The sequence below is a fragment of the Falco biarmicus genome, chromosome 8, assembly GCF_023638135.1.
Source record: "Falco biarmicus isolate bFalBia1 chromosome 8, bFalBia1.pri, whole genome shotgun sequence".
In the NCBI taxonomy this organism is placed as follows: Eukaryota; Metazoa; Chordata; class Aves; order Falconiformes; family Falconidae; genus Falco; species Falco biarmicus.
Window position 1 is genome coordinate 66,069,085 of NC_079295.1, and position 23,552 is coordinate 66,092,636.

The 23,552-nt window shown below is 48.5% G+C and overlaps 1 protein-coding gene across 9 annotated transcripts in view; it reads right to left on the reverse strand.

The window, feature by feature from the left end:
* The window catches only part of ARHGAP26 (Rho GTPase activating protein 26), a 211,390-nt gene that overhangs the window by 52,478 nt on the left and 135,360 nt on the right, over positions 1–23,552 (reverse strand). For all 9 annotated transcript variants that reach the window (XR_008823362.1, XM_056348080.1, XM_056348079.1 and 6 more), the window contains one exon: positions 6,406–6,565. Coding sequence is in view for 8 of the 9 variants with exons in the window: in XM_056348080.1 (XP_056204055.1) it covers positions 6,406–6,565 (160 nt within the window). In the remaining variant the exon portion in view is untranslated. The remainder of the gene's footprint in view (positions 1–6,405; positions 6,566–23,552) is intronic.

The window sequence follows — 23,552 nt, forward strand, 5'->3', positions numbered from 1 at the left end:
CTGCCTGCAGCCGTTCCCACCTCCGAAATGGCTGTTTCCCAGCTCCCCACAGGAGTTTGGAGGTCAGTGGCTCTCCAGCCTCACACCACTGCTGCACCTTGTTCCCTGCACCCACCAGCCCTCCCCATCACCCCAACACCCCTTCCTGCATCCCACCAGCCCACTCCAGCACCCTATCAGCCCTCCTTGCACCCCACTAGCCCTCCCTAGCACAGGTGCTGGCACTGGGGACAGCTCACAGGTCCCAGTTAGAAGGGCTATTCATAGAGCATTGCTTGCCATGCTAAAACATTACACACCTGCACGTGCTTCAGGTGCCTGCCCCAGCTGCTGAGACCCGTGCCACAAGCCCTTCGCTCTGTGTGCTAAATACAGCTTCTCGGTGGCAGGATCCTCAAGCACGGGGGGCCAAAATCAGTACTGAGGGCACCTTGCCTGCCCTGGGCTCCAATCCCCATATCCAGCACAGCCACTGCCTGTTTTAACATGCTCTTGCTTTAATTGCTTTTCAATAGCAAATTCTACTTGGCAAATATAACAAAATAAATAAAACAAGTAAGACAAAAGCATTGATTTATGAACTGCATTTTCTGCAATGATTTCCCACAGCACACTTGAAAAGAATCAAGTTCCAGGTTTTTGTTTGCTTTTTTCAGTCTTTAATAAGAGAAGATACATATAAGCTTTTAAATTATGAAGTTAATGACTGAAACCAGTCTCAGCTTATAAGGAAGCTGCATTTTCAAATGCAGGAATGTCATCATGAAACAATTTCAGCACCTGAGACCTTGCACATTCCAACTTACCATAACCAAGTTTGTATTTCAGTTAAAACACCTAGTCAGCCCAAATATCCACACTGCCAATGGCCTGCACTGCACCCTCATGCTGCATGCTCTCTGGCCACACTGGCGGAGGCAGGCAGACATGCAGGCAGCGCAGGAGGCAGGGGACAGGCAGCCTGCACCCACAGCACATGCACCCCACTATCTCCTCTGGCCTGCCCTTCTCACCACAGGCCCTGAAGTGCTCGTGCTCCAGTCGAGCCCTTGGGTTTACAGCCTGCACTTCAGGCACTGACACAACTGCAGCCTTAAGGACCCAGTAAATACACTTCTGGCTATATTATAAACTTTTGTTTAGCCACAACCACTTCCATGAGTGCCCTTCGCCCCTCGAGCAGCGAGTTCCCCAGAGGGACACCCGCTGCCCCAGTGGCACGCTGGCAGGCCACTCTGCAGCAGGACAGACAGCCACAGCTCTGGCCACCATGCTGCAGTGACAACAGCATGACATGGCCTCCTGATGAAGCAGAAACACCATGGTCTTCAACCACAGATCTCCTTGGTGTCCCAAGCCTGCTATGCCATCTCCACCGAGATAAAGCCAGAGAAAGGGAGCTGAAGCAATGTGGAGGCAGAGGCAGGGCTATTAAAAGCTGCTCTCTCTACTACCTCTGAGCAGCACAAAGCACACAGGCTAAATTTAGCTGCTCACAATGGAGAAAAGTCAATTAACAGCTACATTTAAAAAAGCACAGCGCTGATTTTGAAGGTCTAAAGAGAGACCCCATGAACTGTAACATAAATAGCTCACTGCAGATGCGACTGCCACCGTGTACTGGGAAACAGCACAGACCTCTTCAGTAGCGAAGGGAACCAGCACTGCTGGGCCAAAACCTCCTACTCCATTTCCCTCAGCTCAGACATTGCTTGCACAAAACCCCCACTCCACAGGAAAGTTTCTCAGGTTTGTTTCAGTTTTTAATTTAACACAAATAGCTGAGACATGCTCCTCACTGTGCAAACCTGTGTTACAGCTCTCCCAGTCACAGAGTCCAATTAACAGGGAGAAGGAGACAGTTCAATAGCCAGAGTGGGAGAGGAGCAGTCAGGATTCATAAATCTCATTTACAGCCCTACTGCGCTTGCTCGCTTGGCCTGATGCAAGCGGCAGTTCCGCAGCTCTACAGGACTTTCTCCCCTGTCTGCAAAATGGCAAAGACCCGGCAGCACCTTGTCTCAGATAAAATTCCTCTCCCACCTCTGAATGAAACACACCCAGGTTCTGCTATGTCCTTTATCCTGCAGCTCTGCCAGAGAGACCGGCCAGCGGCCCCATCACCAGTGCTGAGGACCTGGGGGTGTCCCAGCACCAAGAGCTGCTCTGGGCAAGGAGAGGGATGAGGCATGTGCACTCTCCATGGGTTTCAGAGGAATTGCTCCCTGCTGCCAGGCCACCCACTAAGGATGGTGCCCCTTACGTCAGAACCCTCCTTCCCTCCCTGCATCCTGGCACACACTGGAGGACCATCTCGTATTTGGCATCAATTACACCATTACGCTCATTTTATTACAAGGAAGGTGAAAACCAGACGGGTTAGGTACCCTGCCCAAATCAGAGGGATGCAGTATAATAGTATATTAAGGTCCATCCCCTGGTCTCCAGCTCACAGCCTGGGGTATTCCCATGCACAAAGCTGCATCCAGACTCATTCACGGAACCTGGAGAGTAAGAAGCTGCTGTGACATTCAAAATGTTGGTGGTACCATGCATTATACAAGGACTGGCTAAAACTGCCAACAGCATCACTAAACATTTCAGCTAATTACAGAAAAGAATTAAATGAAGATGAATTACTGAGGGCTTTGATTTTAGTATTAGTCCTTACCATTTACTATGGTTAGTGTTTGGGTCTGCGTAATTCCCTGCATAAACTAGTTTCCTATTTGCCCTCAGTCCTGGCTGCATTAACATTTCACCTGGTCAAACTTTTGTCTGGAGGGAACATCATCAAGACAGTAAATCAATCTCTTAATTTTGTGACACTTCAGAACAATGGCCTTTTCCAGCTTTGGAAAAGAACATGGATGGACATCTGCAATTGTCAGATGTAATAGTATTTCAATATTACCTTTGGCTAACACTTAATTTTTAATTCAGAAATAACGGTGTTAAATGGCAGTCACTTGAGAAACCAGGCATACAACACAGCATCCTTTTTCTTTTTTTTTGCACAGGATGCACTCTTGGTTTGCCTGTCTTGGCAGCATCCAGAGCCATAGGAGAAAAATAATTTATTTAATTATATATAATCAGGATATATTTTATAACACATTATATTAATATAGTGTATTCACAAACATACTCAGAAAAGGGTGTGAATCACTAATGGATAAATCTTGTTAAGTAGCAATTTGACGTTTTATTGGTTCGTTGGGCAGCACTGAGCAGCCGACAGCCAGGCATGTTGCTCCTTCTCAGCTTTTTGAGGGTTCCTGTTTGCTGCGTCGCAACATCTGGCAGACAAATGGAGCCGCTGTGCCCTCCTCCCTAAGCCCTTATCCTACCCTCATCCCAACCCCATTCCACATTTCCAGAAGAACTAGTGTCAGTACAACCCCACGGGAGATCACCCAAAGCACAGCACTTCCCAGTGGCAGCTGTAATCATAAAGACAAATGCAAGGGCTGCGATACCTTGATGTGCAGAGACCTTCCGGAGAACATGTCTGAGAAGCTTTAAAACCTGTCTCACAGTTTATTGCTGTTATTGTGAGTATAACAAACAGTTTGGATCTGAGACCTGGAAACCTGCTAAATTTCCAGAAATTATTTAACTTTTTGGATTACATACAGGATTTAATGGTCTATGTCGGATGCTCTGGCAACATAGAACAAACCATAATTTACAAGTTGTTCCGGGAACCTTCAGGAAGTCCCTGTTTTGCTGACTATGTTTCTAAACTGCACATCACTCCCAAGATGCATCAGAAACATCATGTGCTCAGGGCACACATTAACCTGGAGGGACCACCACAGCCAGCACAAGTTCATGTTAGATCAGTGAAGACACTGGACAATCGGCACCGCATCCTGCAGCATCCTTCTCTGATATTTTTATGGCTTCAGGACAGATGTTTTTCCCCAGGGATAACCTCAGGAGGAAGATGAGCCAAATCTGAGGTGCAGTGACTGCAAATGGAGGCAGGTGAGCAGAGAATGCTGACTAACCCCCCTGAAACCCTCTCCACTGCCCCGCAATCAGATAAGCCTGTTGAAGTGACTGTGTAAACAAGCTGCCAGCAGTTATGCAGACCAAGAGATGTCATCACCAAGCTTGGTGGTTTTTTTTCTTGGTTACACAATGACAACAGTAATTTTGACAGGAGAGGCATTCCACTTACCTGGGGGAAATAAAATGTAATACCAGACAGTTCCTGATTGCCAGGAACCATTCAAATCAATTACATTTTCACTGCAAATCTACTTAATCATAAACAGTGTCTGTGAGTCACCAGTGTAAAACAATATAAAGCACCAGCAGCACAATCACAGGCAACTTGCATATTGCTAATCACCTACAGCAGCTCCTGTGGGGAACCTTCAATGAGCTCGAATCAATTCAAATCAAGAAACATACTGAAATGCAACAGTCCTAAAGCTGGAGCCAAACCAGCACTAACACTCCCTTTAAGAGATTTTCCTCTCCTGGAGTTACCTCTTCCTATCTCCCTCCTTCCCAAGATCTTTTCCCAAGAGCCTTGGAGGAATGGGGACAGAGGTTCACAGGCATTTTGCTCGCAGCATCCGTGTGCGAACTGGCAGCCACAGACAGCCCTGACCCCAGGAGCCCTGCCAGCGTAGCTCAGCACCACGCAACATCAACCCTTGCCGCACCTGAGCACCCTAGGCAGCAGATACACCCACCCACAGAATTAATCGGTGACAAACGTATGTAACGAACTTGCAGATTCACACATCTGCTGGTGCCATAAATTACTTCTAAGGAAGGGAAACTATCAAAGTGCCAGGACACCCTGGGGCAGGAGCTGTAATTTGGCTGGTGAGCAGAGATGAGCCCTGCAGCCCACTCAGATGTGATCATTACAGATATCTGTCATCAATTCCTCTACAGATGTCAGCTGATGGAGGGCTTGGCTGGCACAGCAAGAGACTCAGTTCAAGCAGAAAAAAAAAATAAAATCAATGTCTAAAGATGTATTTCTATAAGGGCCCACGAGGGAAGGGCTCCATAAAAGCACAGCGATGGGAAGGGAGATAAAACAGGCTCGTAGAGATGTCATGCTGCTTGTGATGCTGGCAGCACAGCCAAAGAGCTCATCATCACCAGTGAGAGGCAGTGAACGCTGCCCTGTACTAACACGAGATGACAGACAGACAGACAGAGGTCATCATCGAAGGCTGACAAAAGGGTTTGGGCCAGTTCCTTCTCACAGGACCAGAACTGGGCTCACAACCACAGGTTCACCACTACTGCTCACACACTCCTCTGCACAGCAGCTCATAATTAAGCCATCATTACCGTTACATTCCATGCAGAGGAGAACAGCTCTTCTGTCCTAAATAAATGCCATAGCCTTTATGTGTCCATGGAAGCAATTTCTCCAAGAACATACAACAACAGACACTGTCTCCTCATCCCTGCTGGCTGCATATTTGATGCCGCTTTGCAGCCCCATGCAGATGTGCCCCGGACTGCTGCCTGCACCACATGTACCAGAGGCTCAACCTGGCACCTTAACTTGCAAGAAACCTTTCAAGACATCTGCAAGCAAAGCCCCACGCCAGAGCCATGATGCCACCCTGCCCTGCAACCCCAGCCAGCGGCAAGCCTGCCTCTACTTTTTTCTTCACAGCCTGAATGCACAAATTAGCTATTTCTTTCCAACCACAATCAGACGAACAAAAGATCATAATCAGGGAACTGTGTGGATTTAGAAGAAAATGACATTTTTTTAGTGCTGCTGTTTGCATGCAGCCACCCCACACGGCTGGCCAGGAGGGACTGCCAGCACCATGGCCCCACCGAGCTGCCTCTGCTCCACTGACAGACAAGAACATCCTTACGGCCAACAAACAGAAATGCACCATAATTTAGGAGATCAGCATTGTGGATAAAGCCAGTACTTGAATAAACCCAGATTTAGACAGAAAAGTGGGAAGCCAGCCTAGGCTGGATCACAATAGTTTAAGTACCCATCTCTCTTGAAACTAAGGACAAATTCCTATAAAACAATGGAAAGAGGAAAGAAAGGGGGATTTTGGTAATGGAGACACGGACATGCTGACTCACACTGAGATGACCATAAAAAAGTCTTGTTACTAGCAGCGCTGGTTATGCAACTACAGCCCAAGAACTGTGAGTTCTGGAGCCTCTACACCATATCCCAGATCATGTCCATCACTGTTAGGAGCACCTGGGAGGTAGCAGCTGCTGCCCTCCCTGGCATAAGCCCACCGTCTGCAGCAAAAGCCGTCTCTGCCAGTGTCTCTGGCCGCTGGGAGCAAGGGGGGCTCTGGGAGAGGGGGCTACAGTTTGTGAAGAGAGACATATTTGTTTTCATAAATTAATTGCACTGAAAGAAGCAAGTGAAGCCATTACCTTCTCATGGTTTTCTATTAAAATTTCAATCACAATGTTCTGAAATTTGATGTCCATAATGGCAGCGACTGTTTCCTCTTGAGGTCGAAGCAGTGTTGGCCCAAATACCACACCCAGATTAGCAACAGTCATCAGGTTCTGCTTGTGATTATTTGCAACTCTGGGGGGGGGGGGGGGAAAGAAAAAAAAAGAAGTAGGTGATAGAACTAACCCACACAGAAACCCTCTCCCTGTCTCATGGCTGGCACAAAGTTTACAATGCTGTTTACATTTTTTACACTCCTGTTGAGCTCCTTGAAGGCTCAGCCATGTGGAAAAGTACAAATTTAACTATTGTGTTACTGAAGACCTTTCAGCCTCAGTGAGTTGACTAATCCCATAAAACCTCAACACTGCACTGGCCACTGAGTCTCATGTTTGCAAACCACTCCCAGGAAAACATCTTGAATCATTAATGCTTAAAACCCTTCTAAAAACAAATTGTTGGACCTCTGACACACGCTGCTCTCCAACTGAATGAGTGACCTAATATGTTCCAAAATCCAATTCCTTCTCACTCATTTAAGCTTTTGCCTGCACCAGAGGTCAGCCCCATCCAGCCCAACCACAACAGGCTGGAAGGTGAAGCTCAGGCTTTACTCCTGGACCCATAGCATGCACACGTGCCCTTCTCCGCGCCGCCAAGGAATCCACCCAACACGGACATCCGCTTTCCTAGGGACCCACTGACACTGGAGCCTTCCTCCCCATCATCTCCATCTATTTTTATGTTCACAAGTACTGCAGCCCTGTCGGAGCAGATCAGTCCAGCAAAGTGAAACAGCCCGTGCTGAGGACCTGGCACCCTGGCTGATGTGTGTTTGGGGGTGTTACTTTGGAGTAGCCCTGGTCTGGCCCCTGGTGGGGCACATCCTCTGTTCCAGCTTAGCACCAGAGAGCCCCACTGCCATGTACCAAGGGCACACGGCAGCATGGGAAGCAGCCCCGAGGTCCCCGGGCCGGGCCCAAGTGCAAGTGTCAGGGGACCTGGGCGCTCGCTTGCTCCATGGCAAAGGCATGGTTGAGGCCCGGATCAGCCCCTCCAGGTACTGTGGACTCCAGCTGAGTCACATGCTGGAGTTACACAATGACATCAGGTGACACAACAAGGACCTGCAGTGGAAGCCCTGCAGCCCCATCCTTGTAACACTTTCCTGTGGTTTTCTGCTGAGCTCTTCAACCAAGAAACTCAATGACTTCAGGCAGTGCAACCACACATTTTAGACTAAGGGGGGTTTGGGGTTTTTTTAAGCATCTTTTCCATTGACTCTTTCTCTCCTGTTTCCCCTGGACAAATGCAGTAAGCTAGCACATAGTCAGGCTGAGACAGATCTTGCTGGATTGTCCCAAAAATTTATTGCCATGAGCTTTTATTCTTGATCTCCAGGCCAAGACAACACAGTGCTCATTTATGTGCATGCTCAGCTTGTTCCAGCACAGCATAACCTAGGGCTGGCTTAAAGGAAAAGATGCTTTCCATCCTTTTTCATCCAAATGTCACTTGAACCTGCAATGAATTCTTCATTCCTTATCCCTGTATATGGCTCCTCAGGCAGCAGCAGAGGACCTCATCACTGAAGGATGCTCAGAGGCTCTGGACTGCTGGCTTAGCTCCTTCCCCCCAGCTGCAACTTCAGCCCTATTTACCGCCCTGTGTGCATGTTACAGCCCTAGAGAGTATGCAGAGCTGTCACCTCCACTAAGTCTGGGTTTGGGTTACAATTCCAAAGGTTTGGAGGTGCTGGCAAAAGTCTTTGGGAGCTTGTGGGAGCTCCCTCTTACCTGTAACTTCCCCCACTGTCAGGAAGCTCTGAATATTTTATCACAAGTGTCCAAGAAATGTTCTGTGTCAGTAAACTGCAGTGCTGCCAGATGGGCTGCCCTGAGAAATGCTCCAGTTACAGAGACAATAACCTGAGGAGGATGGGCACCTTGCCGGCAGGAAGGCAATGCGCTGCCCGGCAGGGCTTCTGCCACCCCGCTGTCCCCACTGTCTCCACTCAGCCCCGCTGGCCATCCCTGTCCCCATCCCCAGGCGGGTGCAGAGCCTTTCCCCATCTTCACCAAAAGCAAGAGCAGGTCAAGCCACATATGCAGTGATGCCAGCACCAGCCCGCCCCGACTGGTGTTGCTGGTAGGGTAGATAGAAGCAAACTTTCTTTAGGGGGCCACAACCTCACCAAGCAGAAAGGCAGAAGTCCAATAAGAAATTCTTAGGAAAAAACTTGCTTACTTACAGGAAAAAACTTCTTACTTACAGAGGGGTTCAAACCTTTCCCCCCTCTCCAGCCCACCTCCTTATCAAGACATCTATGCCAACAGCCTTTTTACATTGCAACAACATCTATGTTTCAGACACATGTTCATATGCTCCTATTTGGATTTTGAAAATACAACTGTAATTTGAATAGTTTTGAAAAGTATTAATAACATAATAATTGTAACGATCTTCTGTTAGTAAAACAATGGTAATTTATAAAAAAAACATTTTAATCGATCTAAGTCTTACAAAATGAGGTCCCTCCATTTCTCATTACTGTTACCAAGTAATACATCACTCTAATGAATTACATTGTCATTGACTCATTACAGCTAGGCAGCTGTGCATGGTCCTGTTAATTATTTCAGACTAAACTATTAATGGCTTCTCATCCAGGACACAGTCCTGCAGGACCAGCCACAGACCTGGCTCTGCCCTTGGCCTGAGGAATGCCCATGTGCCCAGACACAAGTGCTGGCCCTTGCCTCCATGGGCACCAAACTCCTCTTTGCTGTGTTTGCTTGGAATTAGTAAAGCGTGGCAGCCATTTTGCAATTGTGCAGGTCTGGCTCCTTTCGGGAATAAACCTGGGTGGCACATGAACTTCTGATCTGTACCATGGGTACTTTTCCAGCAGTAGCCTTCACAATGCTCGGTTACCAAAGCCATGCTACAAAACATGATTCACCTTTCACATCCTTCAAACTCCATATCCATTATCCACATGATAATTTACTATAAATTATACCTCTTCATCATCCTTTGTACTAGAAAATAATGCCACAGTTTCTAAAGATGGGGTGTTCTCATCCCAAAGTGTGCTTAACGTTGGCGCTTTCTGGCAGGCATTGTTAGTGCCATTCCTGAGCTGCCCTTTAGAAGGTTTCCAAATATTCACTGTATTTTCCTTTTAACTTGCTGTTTCTTTCTGGCCTTCAGTGCACTCTGAAAGTGATTGCACTACCCTTAATTTAGATGGGTCCTTTTTCAGTTCTCTCTCTCCATCCATACTTTGCAGAAGTCACTTGCAGCACAACCAAGAGGTGGGAAACAACAACTAATGCAGAAATCACAGAATGGTTTGGGTCGGAAGGGAACTTAAAGATCTATTCCACCCCCCTGCCATGGGCAGGGACACCTGCCACAGAGCAACCTCTTAACTCCTACTTGGTGCTTGCAACTTGCCAGGCTATCGCTGACTTGGACTCTGGGCTGTTCCTTGTCCTTGCACACGATGGTTCCCATGCATCTCTGGCATCAGCAGGAGATCGCCTGGCAGCTTGGGATAGACTGTGGAGCCCCTTGACCAGGGGAATATCTGCACTCAGCAATGCATCATCAACAAGTAGCCTTACTAAGGAACAAAGACCTGACCCACTTAGTGCAAACCCAAGAGGTGCGCTGGCAACTGCAAGCACCTGATGAAAGGAGCTGGGGACCAAGCTCTGGCAGCCCAAGGGGACACCCCATGCCAGGAGCCAAAGCCTCCCTGCACTGCCCCTGCAGCTGAGTGGGCAGGTTGTGTTTCCTGGGGGTGTCCATGGACACCTACTCACTTTACATTTACTTTCAGATAAACAAAGGAGAATGGGAGCAGAGTAAATCCATGTTGTGTGTTAAATTAGATTATGCCTGGGCTGCATGGATACTGTATAATCATGGGCATGACCAAACATAATCTAATACAGAGTAATTGGTAGTCAAGCTTCAGTGCAGAGCAAGCATACAGGAACAGTAAGTATTTCTTTGTTGCACTGGCTTGCAATCAGCATCATGTAACAGAGAAATGAGGGGAGCCAGGGCTGCTGCAGACTGTGGGAAGCAGTGCTCTGGCCCCCTTCTATTTTAAAGACTTTAATGATTTAAGTTTCTTCACCCTGGTCAACAGCTTGTATCTATTTTCATAGAAATCCAATTAAAGATCTCATTTGCTTCTCCTACAACCTACAGAGAAGGTACTGTGGGAGCAGTGGCAAACGCTTGGGTGCAGCACATGGGAGCTGCCCACTCCTCCCAGTGACATGGCTGAGAGCAGGCATGAGCCCTGTCCTGGGGGCTAAGCAGCAGCTGCAGGCACTGCAGCTTAACGCCATGCAGAGACCTGAGGGTGACAAAAAACATTCCAACTTGAGACTTCTTGGGCTGTGAACTGGCATCAGTGGGATTATTTAATACTGGTGGACATGGTCTGGCCGGTACGTGCTGTTACCTCAGTGAACACACACCTCCATGGGGCAGCGAAGGCCTCTCCAGGGGATGCTCCCCCCACCCCCGCCCCCAACTCTTGCTTTCTGTGGCTGGAATTACTTTGTGTATATATTTTATACATATAATACATGTATACAAGCCTCAGCCAAAGAGTGCTGTTACTAGTTCAAATATCTTCCCTGATTCAGAGAAAAATCTCTGAGAAAACAAACATCTGAAAGGGAACAAGGGCAAAGTCTGGAGTGTTTCTATTTCCATGCCTAGGACAAATCTCTGAAAACAAAGTGCTTGTTATGGCTGGCCTAACAAGACCTTATAGGATGGAAAATAAGGCAGCTAATTCATATTGATACAGGTAAAAACATATTTAATGTCTGCCACCATCATTAGAGCTTCTATGTAATGTGAAAAGCCAATCATGCAGAGGGCTAGTGATCCCCAAAATTATTTAGGCTGCTCTGGGTAGTTTCTTAGAAACTAAACACTTACATTTGACTCTGGACATGAATGAAAAGTAAAAAGCACAGTGGATGCAGACAGCATGCTGGGCAACAGAGGCATCTATGGGCCCACCATGCCCTTGGTGAGTGCATCAGGACATGGAAGCCCTGTGCTAAACCACGCCAGCAAGACCCAGCTGAGGCAGCAGCCGTGTTCTCACCAAGTCCTCACAAAGAAAATCATGTCGGGGGAGTACAGCTCCCCAGTTAGGGGAGAGGCTCGGCAGGGCTGCTTGGCTTCATTCAAATGAAAACCTGCAGTCAGTGTCTCTGCCCCCCCAGCTCCCCCCACCTCCATCCATTTAATTTGGATGGCGCATGCTGCCGAACAGAGAGCAGGCAGCTGCTAGCGCACACAATTGGTGGTATTTATCGGATAAAATCTAATGAGTTCTGGGAAATGTTCCTGGGTGCATTCAAGTCATCCCTGCACATTATTGAGTTTAATTGGGCTGTGGCTGATGAGCGTGTAGGTGGAGAGCTGGGTGAGGAGGCAGGCAAGGGCCAGGCTGACCGCCACAGCAGCAGCTCCCACTGCTCAGCTTTGCCCCTCTCTGAGGGGCCACAGAAGCTGTGCCCCAGGGGAGAGCAGTCCTGCAGCTCCCTAGGGATTGCTGGCTCCTCGCTCAAACCCACCCCAGCTTACCCAGCCCCAGCATCCCACGTGCCACAGGAACACCATCTGACGGCTGGCAGTGCAGCAGGAGTTTTATTGCAGGTGCATTGTAAAATGCTGTGCTGCAATACAGAGCTTGTAAAATGCAGCCACCTCCTTGTGCTAAGAAGGAAGAACAAACAGTGCTAGCATCTGTGCCACTCCTGGTACCCAAAACCAGAGAAACCCAATACTGAGTTTTGTCAAAAGCAAACTTGGATCTGGAAAGGCACAGCTCAAGTTTTAAAATAAGACTAATAACAATAATAATGAAAACATTTCAAGTTGCTGAAAGGAGATTTTTTAAAAACCAAAGCTCCTCTCCTGCAGTATCAGGAGAGACGGGAAACAGAAATTCTTCAAGTGCCCTTGTAAACACAACTGTCAGCCATCACTCGCAGTAAGGGAACTAAAAAGGCTGTGGCATGTTAAAAAGAAATGACACCTGCAGCACAAACCGCTGGTGCCCCAGGTAGCAAAATCGGTCAATCGTACATTTGGGCAGTCATTCCTAAAATGCACATGTGCATAGGCGGAGGTGGCAGGGAGGTGGATTTGCAGTGGCCTCGGGCAGGCACCACACGGGGAGTGCAGAACCAGGGAGCACAACCAGCTCCACTTTGTCTCCCAAGCCAGAGGGCACATGCACAGCAACGATACACTTACAGACTGCACAGCTGTAACTTATCCTGTTTTGTTTATCAAGGCTCTGGATATGCCTGTGCTTTTCTGGCCTGGTCTAGCATGAGGAGACCTCTGCAAGGGCCAGAGGAGACCTCTGCAAGGGCCAGAGGAGTCTGGAGGCCAGGAGGATGAGCTTGCTGGGCTCGCTCAGCCGCCACGTGGTCACTGCGTGTTCTCAGCACACAGGAACAGGAGCACAGGCAAAACACCACCATACACAGCCCAAGCTTTTGCAAGCTGCAGAGACAGTGTTGCAACTTCTACAGCATCGCTGCTCAAGTACGGAGCAGGGAGAGCCAAGTACTGAGGAATGCAGATGGAGGCCAGCAGATCCATAAGGAAGGCTGATCACCAGGGAAATACAAAACCTCCCAGTGAAGACAAGGACAAGCTTTCTGAACGCAGTGGAGAAAACCTTCAGATGCAACATCAAGAATTAAAGGGGTTTTCAGCAAGCAGACACATTGCGCTTGGATTTCCTTGCTCAGCTGGGATGAAACATGCGCCTGCACTGTTTCTGCGTGGTTTGACTTGCTCCAGCAAGACTCTTTTTTCCTCCCAGGTGAATCTGGCCACAGCTGGATGCTTGGGTTAACTCCCAGGGGGGAAAAAAAAAAAAAAGAAAAGAAAAGAAAAAAAAAGTACTCATATCATGCTGAACAGATGCAGAGGCCAAATGTGAAGTTCAGTATCGGTAAATATAATCGGTGTGAATACCATACATGCTGTGACTTGCAAAGATAACACATATGGTGCTGCAAGGCTCTTCTGATTCAGGCTTTCCAGTCCAAGTCACTTCAGTTTCCAAAGCCATCCTCTCTGGCTTTGGGCAAGCTGAGCTTGATGGGAGATCTCAGGGGGGTGCGCTGACAGGGGGATCCCGAACCTGCTCACCAACCCTCAGCCCCAAGCTGCAGCTGGGGTGAGCAGCACAAGGCTGGCAAGTTCCGCACACCCTGGCGCTGGCAGCACCATGGGCTTCCAGTGACACCCAGTGAAAGCCATGGGCATGGCCATGAATTGGTGTTAAAATATCACCGTGGTTTCCACCTGCAGAAATACAGGCAGGCAAAGGGGATTTCACCCTCAAACATCCCCTGGGGACAGAGCTGAACGAGGGCTGCCAAGGCTGCAAACACTGTCCCCCGTGCCGCTGCCACCCCACAGTGGCAATGCCCTCTTCGAGACCGCCACCCTTCCCACAGCCCACAGGACAGCACGCCATGAATCGCAGAGGATCTGCCACCCTTCCCTGCACAGGCCAAACCCCATTGCCACACCAGTGAACTTAATGTTCATAGCATGTGACCAAGAGGCAACACCAGGTGAATGCAATTCCCATACCCTACATCCCAGCCTCGCACTATTTCCCTTAATTTTGGCTGTATGCATGCAAGCACAGCATTCGGTTGTCACTTCAGTCTGCTACACTCAATTACATCTTTCTTCTTTATAGTAATAATAGTTATTTTAACCATTAGTGACAGCCATGGTGGCAGTTCATGTTGCAGCAGGGCTTTGGCTGGCTCCAGGCTGCGCCTGCAGCCCTGCAAGAGCCATCCCATGAATGAGCATCACTGGCCCCAGTTCCCCAGCACAGCCCCTGCTGCATGGGTGGGATTTTCCTCTGAAAACAGAAATCGCTGATGCTTTCACATCGCAATAAGAAAACCTATGTAGCCAGCAGGGTAATAAGAGACTGAAAGAGTAAGTATATGTTAACAAGAAATCATCTGAAAGATGATGTGCTGAAGCCTACCTGATAAATGGAAAAGAGCCAAAGTAAACAGGCTTCCAGAAAGCCTCCTAGCAAGAATTAGTGCTGGTTCTAGCAAATGCAGCTCCAGCTGTCCCTGCAGGGAGGCATGGGAAGCAATTGACAGCCAAGAGCCAGGTTGCAGGGTAACACACAGAAGTTACCCTGGTGTACACCTGTATATTCATGCAAATGCACTGGCCGCAGGGAACAGTAACAAAAGTTTTTTGACTTTTTTTTTTTCCTCCTCAGAGGTATTTTGGAGCACATTCGCATCACAAATGCAAGGTTAGTGCCCTTCCCTCCAAAACACTGAATTCCTAAAAAAAAATTTTTTTGAAAGAAAGGGAATACAGAAATAGCCAGCTTTGCAGAATAAACTACAGCCATGGTTAACAACAGCAAGCAAAATGCTTGTTGTGTCTTTGCCAGTGGAACAAGGTTTTGACAATGATTGGAAAAATACTCTCCCCAGATCTTGTGCACCCTGCCACACTCACGTGGGCAAATCCACTCACCCAACGATGCCCTTCCTATTTGTCATGGCACTAGATAACCATGATATTGTAACAAACTTCCATGGAATTACATTAGAAGAATACAGTAATTATTTAAATGAATACAGTAACAGCCTGCTAATCCCCACCCTCACAGTAGGGTGCCCGTGCAGGCAATGGACAGACCCCCTTGCTACCTCCCCCTCCATGAGGTGAGCTAGATCAAGGAAGCAGGAGCCAAGAAACATTTCCAGACACCCATGCCCCCCACACACATAAAGCCCGTGGAAAGCAGGATGGCTTCCTCAGCTCAGTCTTAGTAAGCCAGGCATCACCACCAAGCCAGAGAATGTCCTACACCAGCCAGCTCCTTTCCCTACGTGGGTGCCAGCATCACCAGAGATTTTGTAAGTGGAAGCTGTGATTGCATTCATTTTTTCTCCGCCAGTGGCTCCTAGAGTCTCCTGGCCCTCCCAGCCCCAAACGGTGGGTTTCAGACTCTGCCCCATGCCTTTCACACACAACAGCAGCAGATGTTTTTAGAAGTCAATGTTTATAAGTTTGAATGTAGTTTCAAGAAGTCTAGACCTCAACTAGGCATGCAGTACAGTTGGAGGTGGACAGAGGAGGTGGGTCCAGGTTGGGCTAGGGATCACTACCAGGGTCCTGGGGAGAGCTGCAGCTCAAAGACATCTTGGCACTGGTAACTTTTATTCTCCTTTCTTCTGTAGAAAAAAGATTTGACTAAAATCTGTATAACTGAATTTGGTTTAGTACTGGGTCTGTTCAGCATAAAGAGCAATCTAGATAAGCTCTCATTAAAATGTGGAAGCCCCACTGTCTGCAGGGATGGAGGAGACACCACCAGGGAGAGACGGCAGCTATTTATTGGAAATCTTTTGCTCACTCCAGATTCAATCTGTTTCTGTACACAGTTTCAGTTTCACTGTGATAAACAATTAAAAAGAATCCAGATAATTATGTGCTATCAACAATCTCTATTGAACAACGCAAAGTTCAAATGCAAGCCCATAAGAATTCACACTTCAGTAATGCAAAATGCCTGCTGCTTCTCCCAGCCATCCGGCATGAGCTCGGCTGAGATGTTCAACGACAGAAACTCCACAGCAAACCCAGCATATGCTGCATTACATGCTAATAAACGATCTTGCCAGCACTGGTGATGTAAGCTTTAGTCTAATTTAAGACACCTGTTATCATATCTAGGGAGATGACTCCTCCATGCGATGAAGATACAAGATACCTGATAAGAGAGATGCTGCAGTCTCTGAAGTGCATTCCTCTCCAGCTAAAACCTGGGGAGCCTTCAGATAATATAAGGACCTTTTGGAGAAGCATGGAAGTAAAAGCCACTAGAAAATGCAAACAGCTACTCTATTGACAATCCAGGTTGAAGAGGTTAAAAGTTCATTTTCAGAAGCAGAACAAAACCTTTTGCTAATTTACACATTACAGGAAGCCAAGCCCAGCAAACACAGCAAACACCCACAGGTTTTTTTGGTGTGGGGTTTTTTTTGAGGGTTTTTTTTTTGTTTTGGGGTGTTTTTTTTTAATTCTGCAGAATCTCACATTAAAAACAAAACCAGAAGAGTAAGAGGGAGCCAGAGCTGGTGAGAGGGAGGGCATGCACACAGCCTCATGCTTTGCACGATGCACCTGGTGTTGCCAGGGCCATGTCCCCAGGGAGCCACACATCCATCAGCACTGTGCCCACCAGTACCTGCTAAGCCTGCAGCAGTCTCTGCTCTGTGGAGAGCATCATCAGCTCCTCCAACAAAGTGCTCGAGGGAGAGATGAGAAGAGGGCTGGGGGAAGCCAAAGACATTGCTGCTGCCCTGCAAGATTTTGACACCTCCAGCTCTGAAGTGCAAATGGCTCATAAGGACCCACTGTGTCATGCAAGAGCTGCTCCTTGAGCACGGGCCACCTCCTGCAGAAGGGCTTCAGTTGTGGGAAAGTGTTGCAGCACAACCAAACTAGTAGACTGCAACAAGGCTTTACCATTGGTCAGATTCCACTGTCTGTGTTGTCCCTTCTTCTTCCTCCAGTGGTTACACTACACTACACTACACTGCCACCGCCACCCCCTCCATCTGACCCCCTCTCCCACACTCCTCAGTGCCACTTAACTACTTAGCAGAACAAGCTACAGCTGCACATCATCCATGTCAATCAACCCACTGCCTTCCAGGCAAGGCCACAGCTGCATATTATCAATGCTAATTAACCCACTGCCTTCATTCCTCTACAGGAAAGGATCCCCCTCACTGCAAGTCTTGAGCAGAGAAAGTACCAGGAAAACAAGGGAATGCATCCACAGCGTCATCGTTACCCCAGCTGCTAAGTGCAAATGCAGCTCAGGACAGTGCTTGCTGTGCTGCTGCTGTGTATCTGGTCTAATGTACTCCAAACTTGAGCAGAAGGAAGGAGCCCATCTGCTGGTGTATCAGCAATAATCCAGTGGATTATTTTGTGGCAGCAGAAGACAAATGGACACAGGCCATTTGCAAACAGACCAAGACCATCTAAAAGACTGCTGCGATGGCCGGGGAGGTCCAAGCACCTACTGACCACGTTCAGGTGCTGCCTCTGCAGGATCTGAACTTGCACCCAGTTTCTGTGGGGAGACAGAGGAAGGCACAGGGCAGGCTCCTTCCCCTCTGCAAAGCTCCCTGGTTGAAAAAACTAATTCCCCAACAAATAATGTTGAAAGTAAAATTACCTTCAAGAGCCCAATGCGAAAATTAAGAAAACAAGGGAGATATTACAGCAGACACATGCAGATTTCATTAAGGCAGGGGAGCCCGAGAGGCAGTGCAGCCCTTGCTGCAGGCTCTGCCAGGGGTCTGCAGACCTCCACAGCCTTTGTCTTTGCACAGAGATACAGGTGGTTCCAGTTAAAAGCTGTAATCAAATTAGCCAGGCACGCTAAGATTTCAAACTAATCTGCCAACCAATCTCTTATCCACTGACTGTCTCCAACATTAAAAATACCCCAGAATTTGCAGAGAGTCTGATCTGATGGAGGAAGGAGACTCAAGAGAACGTCGTGCTGCCCTCCTGGAGCTGGGCGTGAGGACAGGTCCTGGCACAGCATGCTACCAAAGCTGCTACCTTCCCCTTCAGCTGCCCTCCCAGGCTGCTCCTTCCAAACCAGCCTCTCCTGCCTTCTGCAGGGAGCCCGCTGGTGGTTTCATTGGCTTTTCCCATGCAGGAACAGAAAAATAAACAGACAACTGGCTATACTTGCTAATCATGTCAAAGCATTAAAACAAAAGGGATTTTTATTGATCTAAGTGGGCTTGGCTCCAACTGGGGAGAGGATGATTTAAAATAATTGCTTAGAACTGTATTTTCAAAACCCAGGATGTTCTTGTTTTCTTTTGTTTTAGCATTATCAGCCTAAACTTTCCTTCTTCCTTCGTCTGTATGCTGGTTCACACCTTTTGCCTTGCCCACTTATGGTACATATAGGCAACGCATGCAGACAGCAGGACCCACATGGATATATACGCACACCAGCAGGTGATGGACCTGGAGGCACCAGTGCTCACTGGCCTCTGTGGTCGGGATGAAGCTCTGGGGAGCTGCAGCTGGGCTGGGCTGCCCCTATCTGTCTCTCCCTTAAACCACCCATACGGGCCATCTGCAAGACAGTTTACTGAGTTAGGTGGGACAGGGGACGCCTCAGCACAGCAGCTCTGGGGATACTCAGTAGCACCAGCACTGGCTCTGGCACAGATCTGGCTCCAGCACAGGACAGAGGCACAGCACTCACCAGGCAGCAGCCCTGGGGCAGCACCCATCCCAGCTCCCCAGGTGCCAGGACCTGATGCTCCAAACCAAGACGCAAAACAGAGAAACAAACCAGGAGAAGAAAAAAGAGGGGAAGAAAAAGCATAGCACAAGCCTGACCTGGGACAGATGAGCCCCAGGCAGGATTCTCCCAGCTCCTGCAAGGCAGAGCATGCCTATGGGGAGTCACCTTTCATCTGACATGCCTTTTGCAACCCATGAGAGCACCCAGATCCTTTGGGTCATTTGAACTGCCAGGGTTTCACACAGCACCCAGCAGTACCATGATCCAAAGGGATTGAAAACAGGCACCGGGCAAAAAAACGGTATTTCCAAAGCACAGCGAGCAGGTGGCAGTGTGGGAGGATCGCTGCCTGGCCTGGCCACTCAAGGTCAGAGAGCTTGCTTGCTATTTGCTTTTGGCAGCCAAATCAGGCAAGGAGCATAAGAAAGCAGTGCATCTCAGAGGCCTCAGCGGCTAGTGGAAATTTCCAGAATGTCCTGGACAAGAATGACTTACTGGAAGTAATACATAAATCAAGCAAATGAATAGTTACCAGACAGCAGCATAAACAGCTGCTACAGGGATGAAGTCAGACCTGCTGTGCCAAGAAGCGTCAGCCTCCTCGCCGGCTGCACCTTCAGGGGGAAACGGGGAAAACAACCCGTGGAAAAGCATGTTTCTGGGGAAGCAGCCACCTGCCAGTCCTGCACAGGTGCCACAGTGGGTTTCCTGAAGCCACTGGGCATGGAGCACACCACGGCAAGCACCGCACATCTGCCAGGGACCCTGGCTCCTGCATGGCTCTGCACAGGCAGTGCAGCCCAGGGAGCACGGCGTGGGGCTGCCAAGGATGGGACTGCTCCACACAAAGCAAAACAAGTGCCGGGTTGTCTTTTTAGGCAGAAGACCTGGATGATTTTTTCTTCTTCTCCTTTGCCAACAATCCCTTGCTCAGCAAAGAGCCCTCCAAAACGCTTCGCTCCGTGTCCAGCCCCTGTTCCGTCCCACCGACAGGCTGTGGTGGAGAGTGGGCTTTGCTGGATCTCTGGTCTGTGGCTGGTAGCAGCTGCCCTGCAGAGCCCGTGGAAACCATCCTCACTGATAATTGGGAAACAATTTGTGCTAGAGATAGCAATCACTATCATGTTGGTTAAAACACGTAAACTACAAAACACCACCACAGCAAAAACAAAGAGAACTAGTCACTGCTGGCCAGGCCGCAGCTGTGAACGATTAAAGATAATTAATACTGCTAAATACACGTACACACATTTCTTCTGCAGTGTCCTCAATTGTTTTGACCTTTTGCCAGGACAGGAGTGGATATGCAGGCAGGGGCAGCCCTGCTCCTCGGGCAGGGGGGATGCACAGAGCAGCAGCAGCGATGCCAAGCCATGGAGAGGGTCCCGAGAGCCCTGCTGAAGGGTGCACAAGCACAGCACCATCTGTATTGGAGAACCTGGATCTCACTGACAGAAGAACAAAGCAAGGCTCGGATGTCAAATTATGTCCATTCAAGGAAAAAAAAAAATATTCCTAAATGCTTGAAACAATCAGCAAAATCCTCCTGCTCTGCACTTCCAAAGAATTTACTCCTTGGGGAGAAAGTACATTGAAAAAGAAAAAGACAGGGAGGGTATCAGAGCCCCACTAACAAAAAAGGCAATTTTCTACAACCAGCTTCACTCATGGCAGAACCATTGGCACAGCTACCTGCAAGCTGGGCAGCACTGTGTGCACCTCTGCTTTGCTTTGAAATGTTTTAACTTCTTTGGCAGAAAAAAAATATTGGTTTAATCAGAGCTGGCACATTCTATTGATAAAAAAACATTTGAAACTACAGTGTAGCCATTCTCGGAGATAGGTGCTGGGCCAAAAGGAGGTATCTGCAGCAAAACAACTCAGAAGCATGCGAGCAGGAGAGTGTTGCTAGGTGATGTGCTGTGGGACAGCCTGCTGCACCCAAAGTGCTCAGCAGCACCAAGGAAGTATTCGTTTTCCTTCTTTCCCAGCCAGAAACAGCTGGGGGGGGAAAAACCCAGAATAAAGAGAAAGAAGACCCTAAAAATGGTGTGAGGAGTCCTATGCCATGCAGAGCTTGAGCCTGCTATGCCAATGGGTGGATGGAACCTGGGCACAAACTGCTAAAAAAAATGATGCTGGAACAGGCATTCAGGGGAGTGGGGAGCAGTATGAGGGGCAGCGTTACTGCCATGCGTGCTTGGTACCACGCAGGCTTGTACAGTTAGCTCACCATGTCTCCTGGCATCAGTTCTTCACACAGCTTTTTCAAAAATGTATTTTTTATTTTTAAAGCAGAGGATGAGGAGCACTCTCACCAGCCATCCCCTGCAAACACCACAAACACCAAGGATTAACAGACTGACTAAGCCATATGACTCTGGTAACTAAACAGCTACAAGAAACAGGAGAAGATACATGCTGGGTTTGCCTTTCTGTTCTTTGAAGGGCATCGGCTATTCTGGCCTGAAACAAGAGAAACCAGGAGATTTTGAAGGTCACCCAGAGTCTTACTAACTTCAGTTGCTACATCCTCAGATGTGCCTGTTGGCAAGGCCAGCAGATGCAGGCACTGGGATGGTCCAGCCTGTGGGTGTTCAGGCCTTCCTGTGGAGATCCCCTTGGAAAAACATCAGAACAAAGAGATCTCCTCTCTTTCAGGAAAGTAAATCACAGCTGGGTTTATCACAGGAATCCTGACAGCATGAATATGTCCCAGGAAGGAAAATTAAAGGTTTCACCTCCTCATGGGTCAAAGAATAACATCATAATAGCAAGTATCACTGGAACCAGGGTCTGTAGAGCAGAGGAGAAAATCTGCAGCATTACATTCCTGATGAAGAAGCATGGACAGGGATTGCTCACACTGTATTTCACAGTGGATAATTGCCTGGACGCCTGAACATGAGACAGCACAAACAGGCTTAGAGCTGCAGTAAGAGGCAGAAATCAACATCACTTTCTATTTATACACTCCTCTCCCTCCACCCTGCCTGTGCCTGTCCCTGGGATCTGTCCTCCCTCTGCCTCCAGCTCTCCTCACCCCGCCCGCACAGGGGAATGTGCCCTGGGAGCAGCAGCGTATTCCCCCAGGAGCCGGGAGCTGGAAGCTGGAGTGCTGCATCCCCCTGCATGGGGCCTGCTGGGGCATGAGCCCCTCTCCCTGCACACCAAATCGCAGGGAAACCATGGGAAACCCATGACATTTCTCTGCTGCACAGAAGGAAGGGTACTGCTCAACCACCTCAGAGGCACTTATTCCAACTGGTATTTAATTTGTGTTAATAATTACCGGTTTAGAAAGTATCAGCTCTGTTAGCACGGTTTTATTACTGTTATTAACTGCAGCCCCACGCCACATGAGGAGTCCAATGTCCCTTTTCGGTAAGCAACAGTGAACATACAAACCAAAAAACCATGTAAGACAATGCAGGACAGACTCTCTTTCTCTATTTGACCAATACAGATTGTGCTCTGCTTTTAGTGTAAGAGAACTCTGCAGTAATACTGTAACAAATATTTTTTTAGCTCATCTGATAAAAATGCAAATCTTGATTATTCATATGTTACTTTAAATCATAATACAAACCAACCAGAAACAGATGAGGCAATCCCCTCCAAGAAGTGCAGCCCAGCTTGGCAGGGCCAGGAAGGGGCCCTTAGGTTTTGCATTAGCTGTGGATGCCCTGCTCTCGGCTCCCCTCACCAGGGACAAGAAGCCCCTAAACCCCAGCTGGTCCCCAGCCCAGACAGCCCCCTTCCCTGTGCAGGTCACCCAGGGCAGCCAGGCCCCCATGCCTTCTGCTACACTCTCCCTCCTTCCAAACGTGTTCTGCAGATGTGAAGCTTTATCTCCACCGCAACATCTTTAATCTGGCTTTATGGTACTGCTGCCTCAACCAGCTCATGAGTCCCAGACCAGGCTGCCCTCCTGGTGCTCCTGGAGCAAGGTGCTGCTCCTGGTGTGGCCAGGTGGCAGGAGAGCTGCCATGTTGGAGCTGCAGGACTGACGCAGGAGCAATGCTGTAGGGCCTGTGCCCGGAGCTGGCTGTTTCTCTGCCCTACAGCCCGGGACCTCCCCAGGAACGGCACTGGGGCTAGGAAAGCTTCTGCAGGGCAGCGAGCTCAGCGCAGGCTCTCACTCCTCAGCTTCCTGCCTCTCTCCAAGATAATTTTTTTCCCTATTAAATAACCACTATGAGCTGATTCTCTTCCTAATATAGCACGCACCACTAAACTCATTGTTTGTTTGTGTTTTGGTATAGTTCCTTCCCCACTAAAGCAGCATGAAGCCCACTGCATTACCTGCCTCCCCTCTCTACATCTCTCACTCAAACACCACCAGGTTTTCCTTTAAATGAAAAGCACTTAAGCGGTTATGAGATTCCTTGCACACATTTGGTCGATGGGAGTACCTGGAACTGTCTGGCCCTTGGCTTGGGCCTCTAAATGCAGAAGATTTTGAAACTGAGATCTAAACCAGCTCTTTGTTTTTTAACAGCCTTGCTGGGGAGTCCACAGAACGGATAGAAACCTGTGTCGTAAGAAAGCATCTGAAGTCGTTTGTAAGCCTATTTCAAGAACTATGTGTTATTCTTCCTCTTACACAGATAACTTCAGGTTCTCCCAGACTGTCTTCTAAATGGTTATGCCAATTAACTCATTCCCCAGCTTTCCAAGTCCTGCCTAATTCCTCTTGCTCGTGCA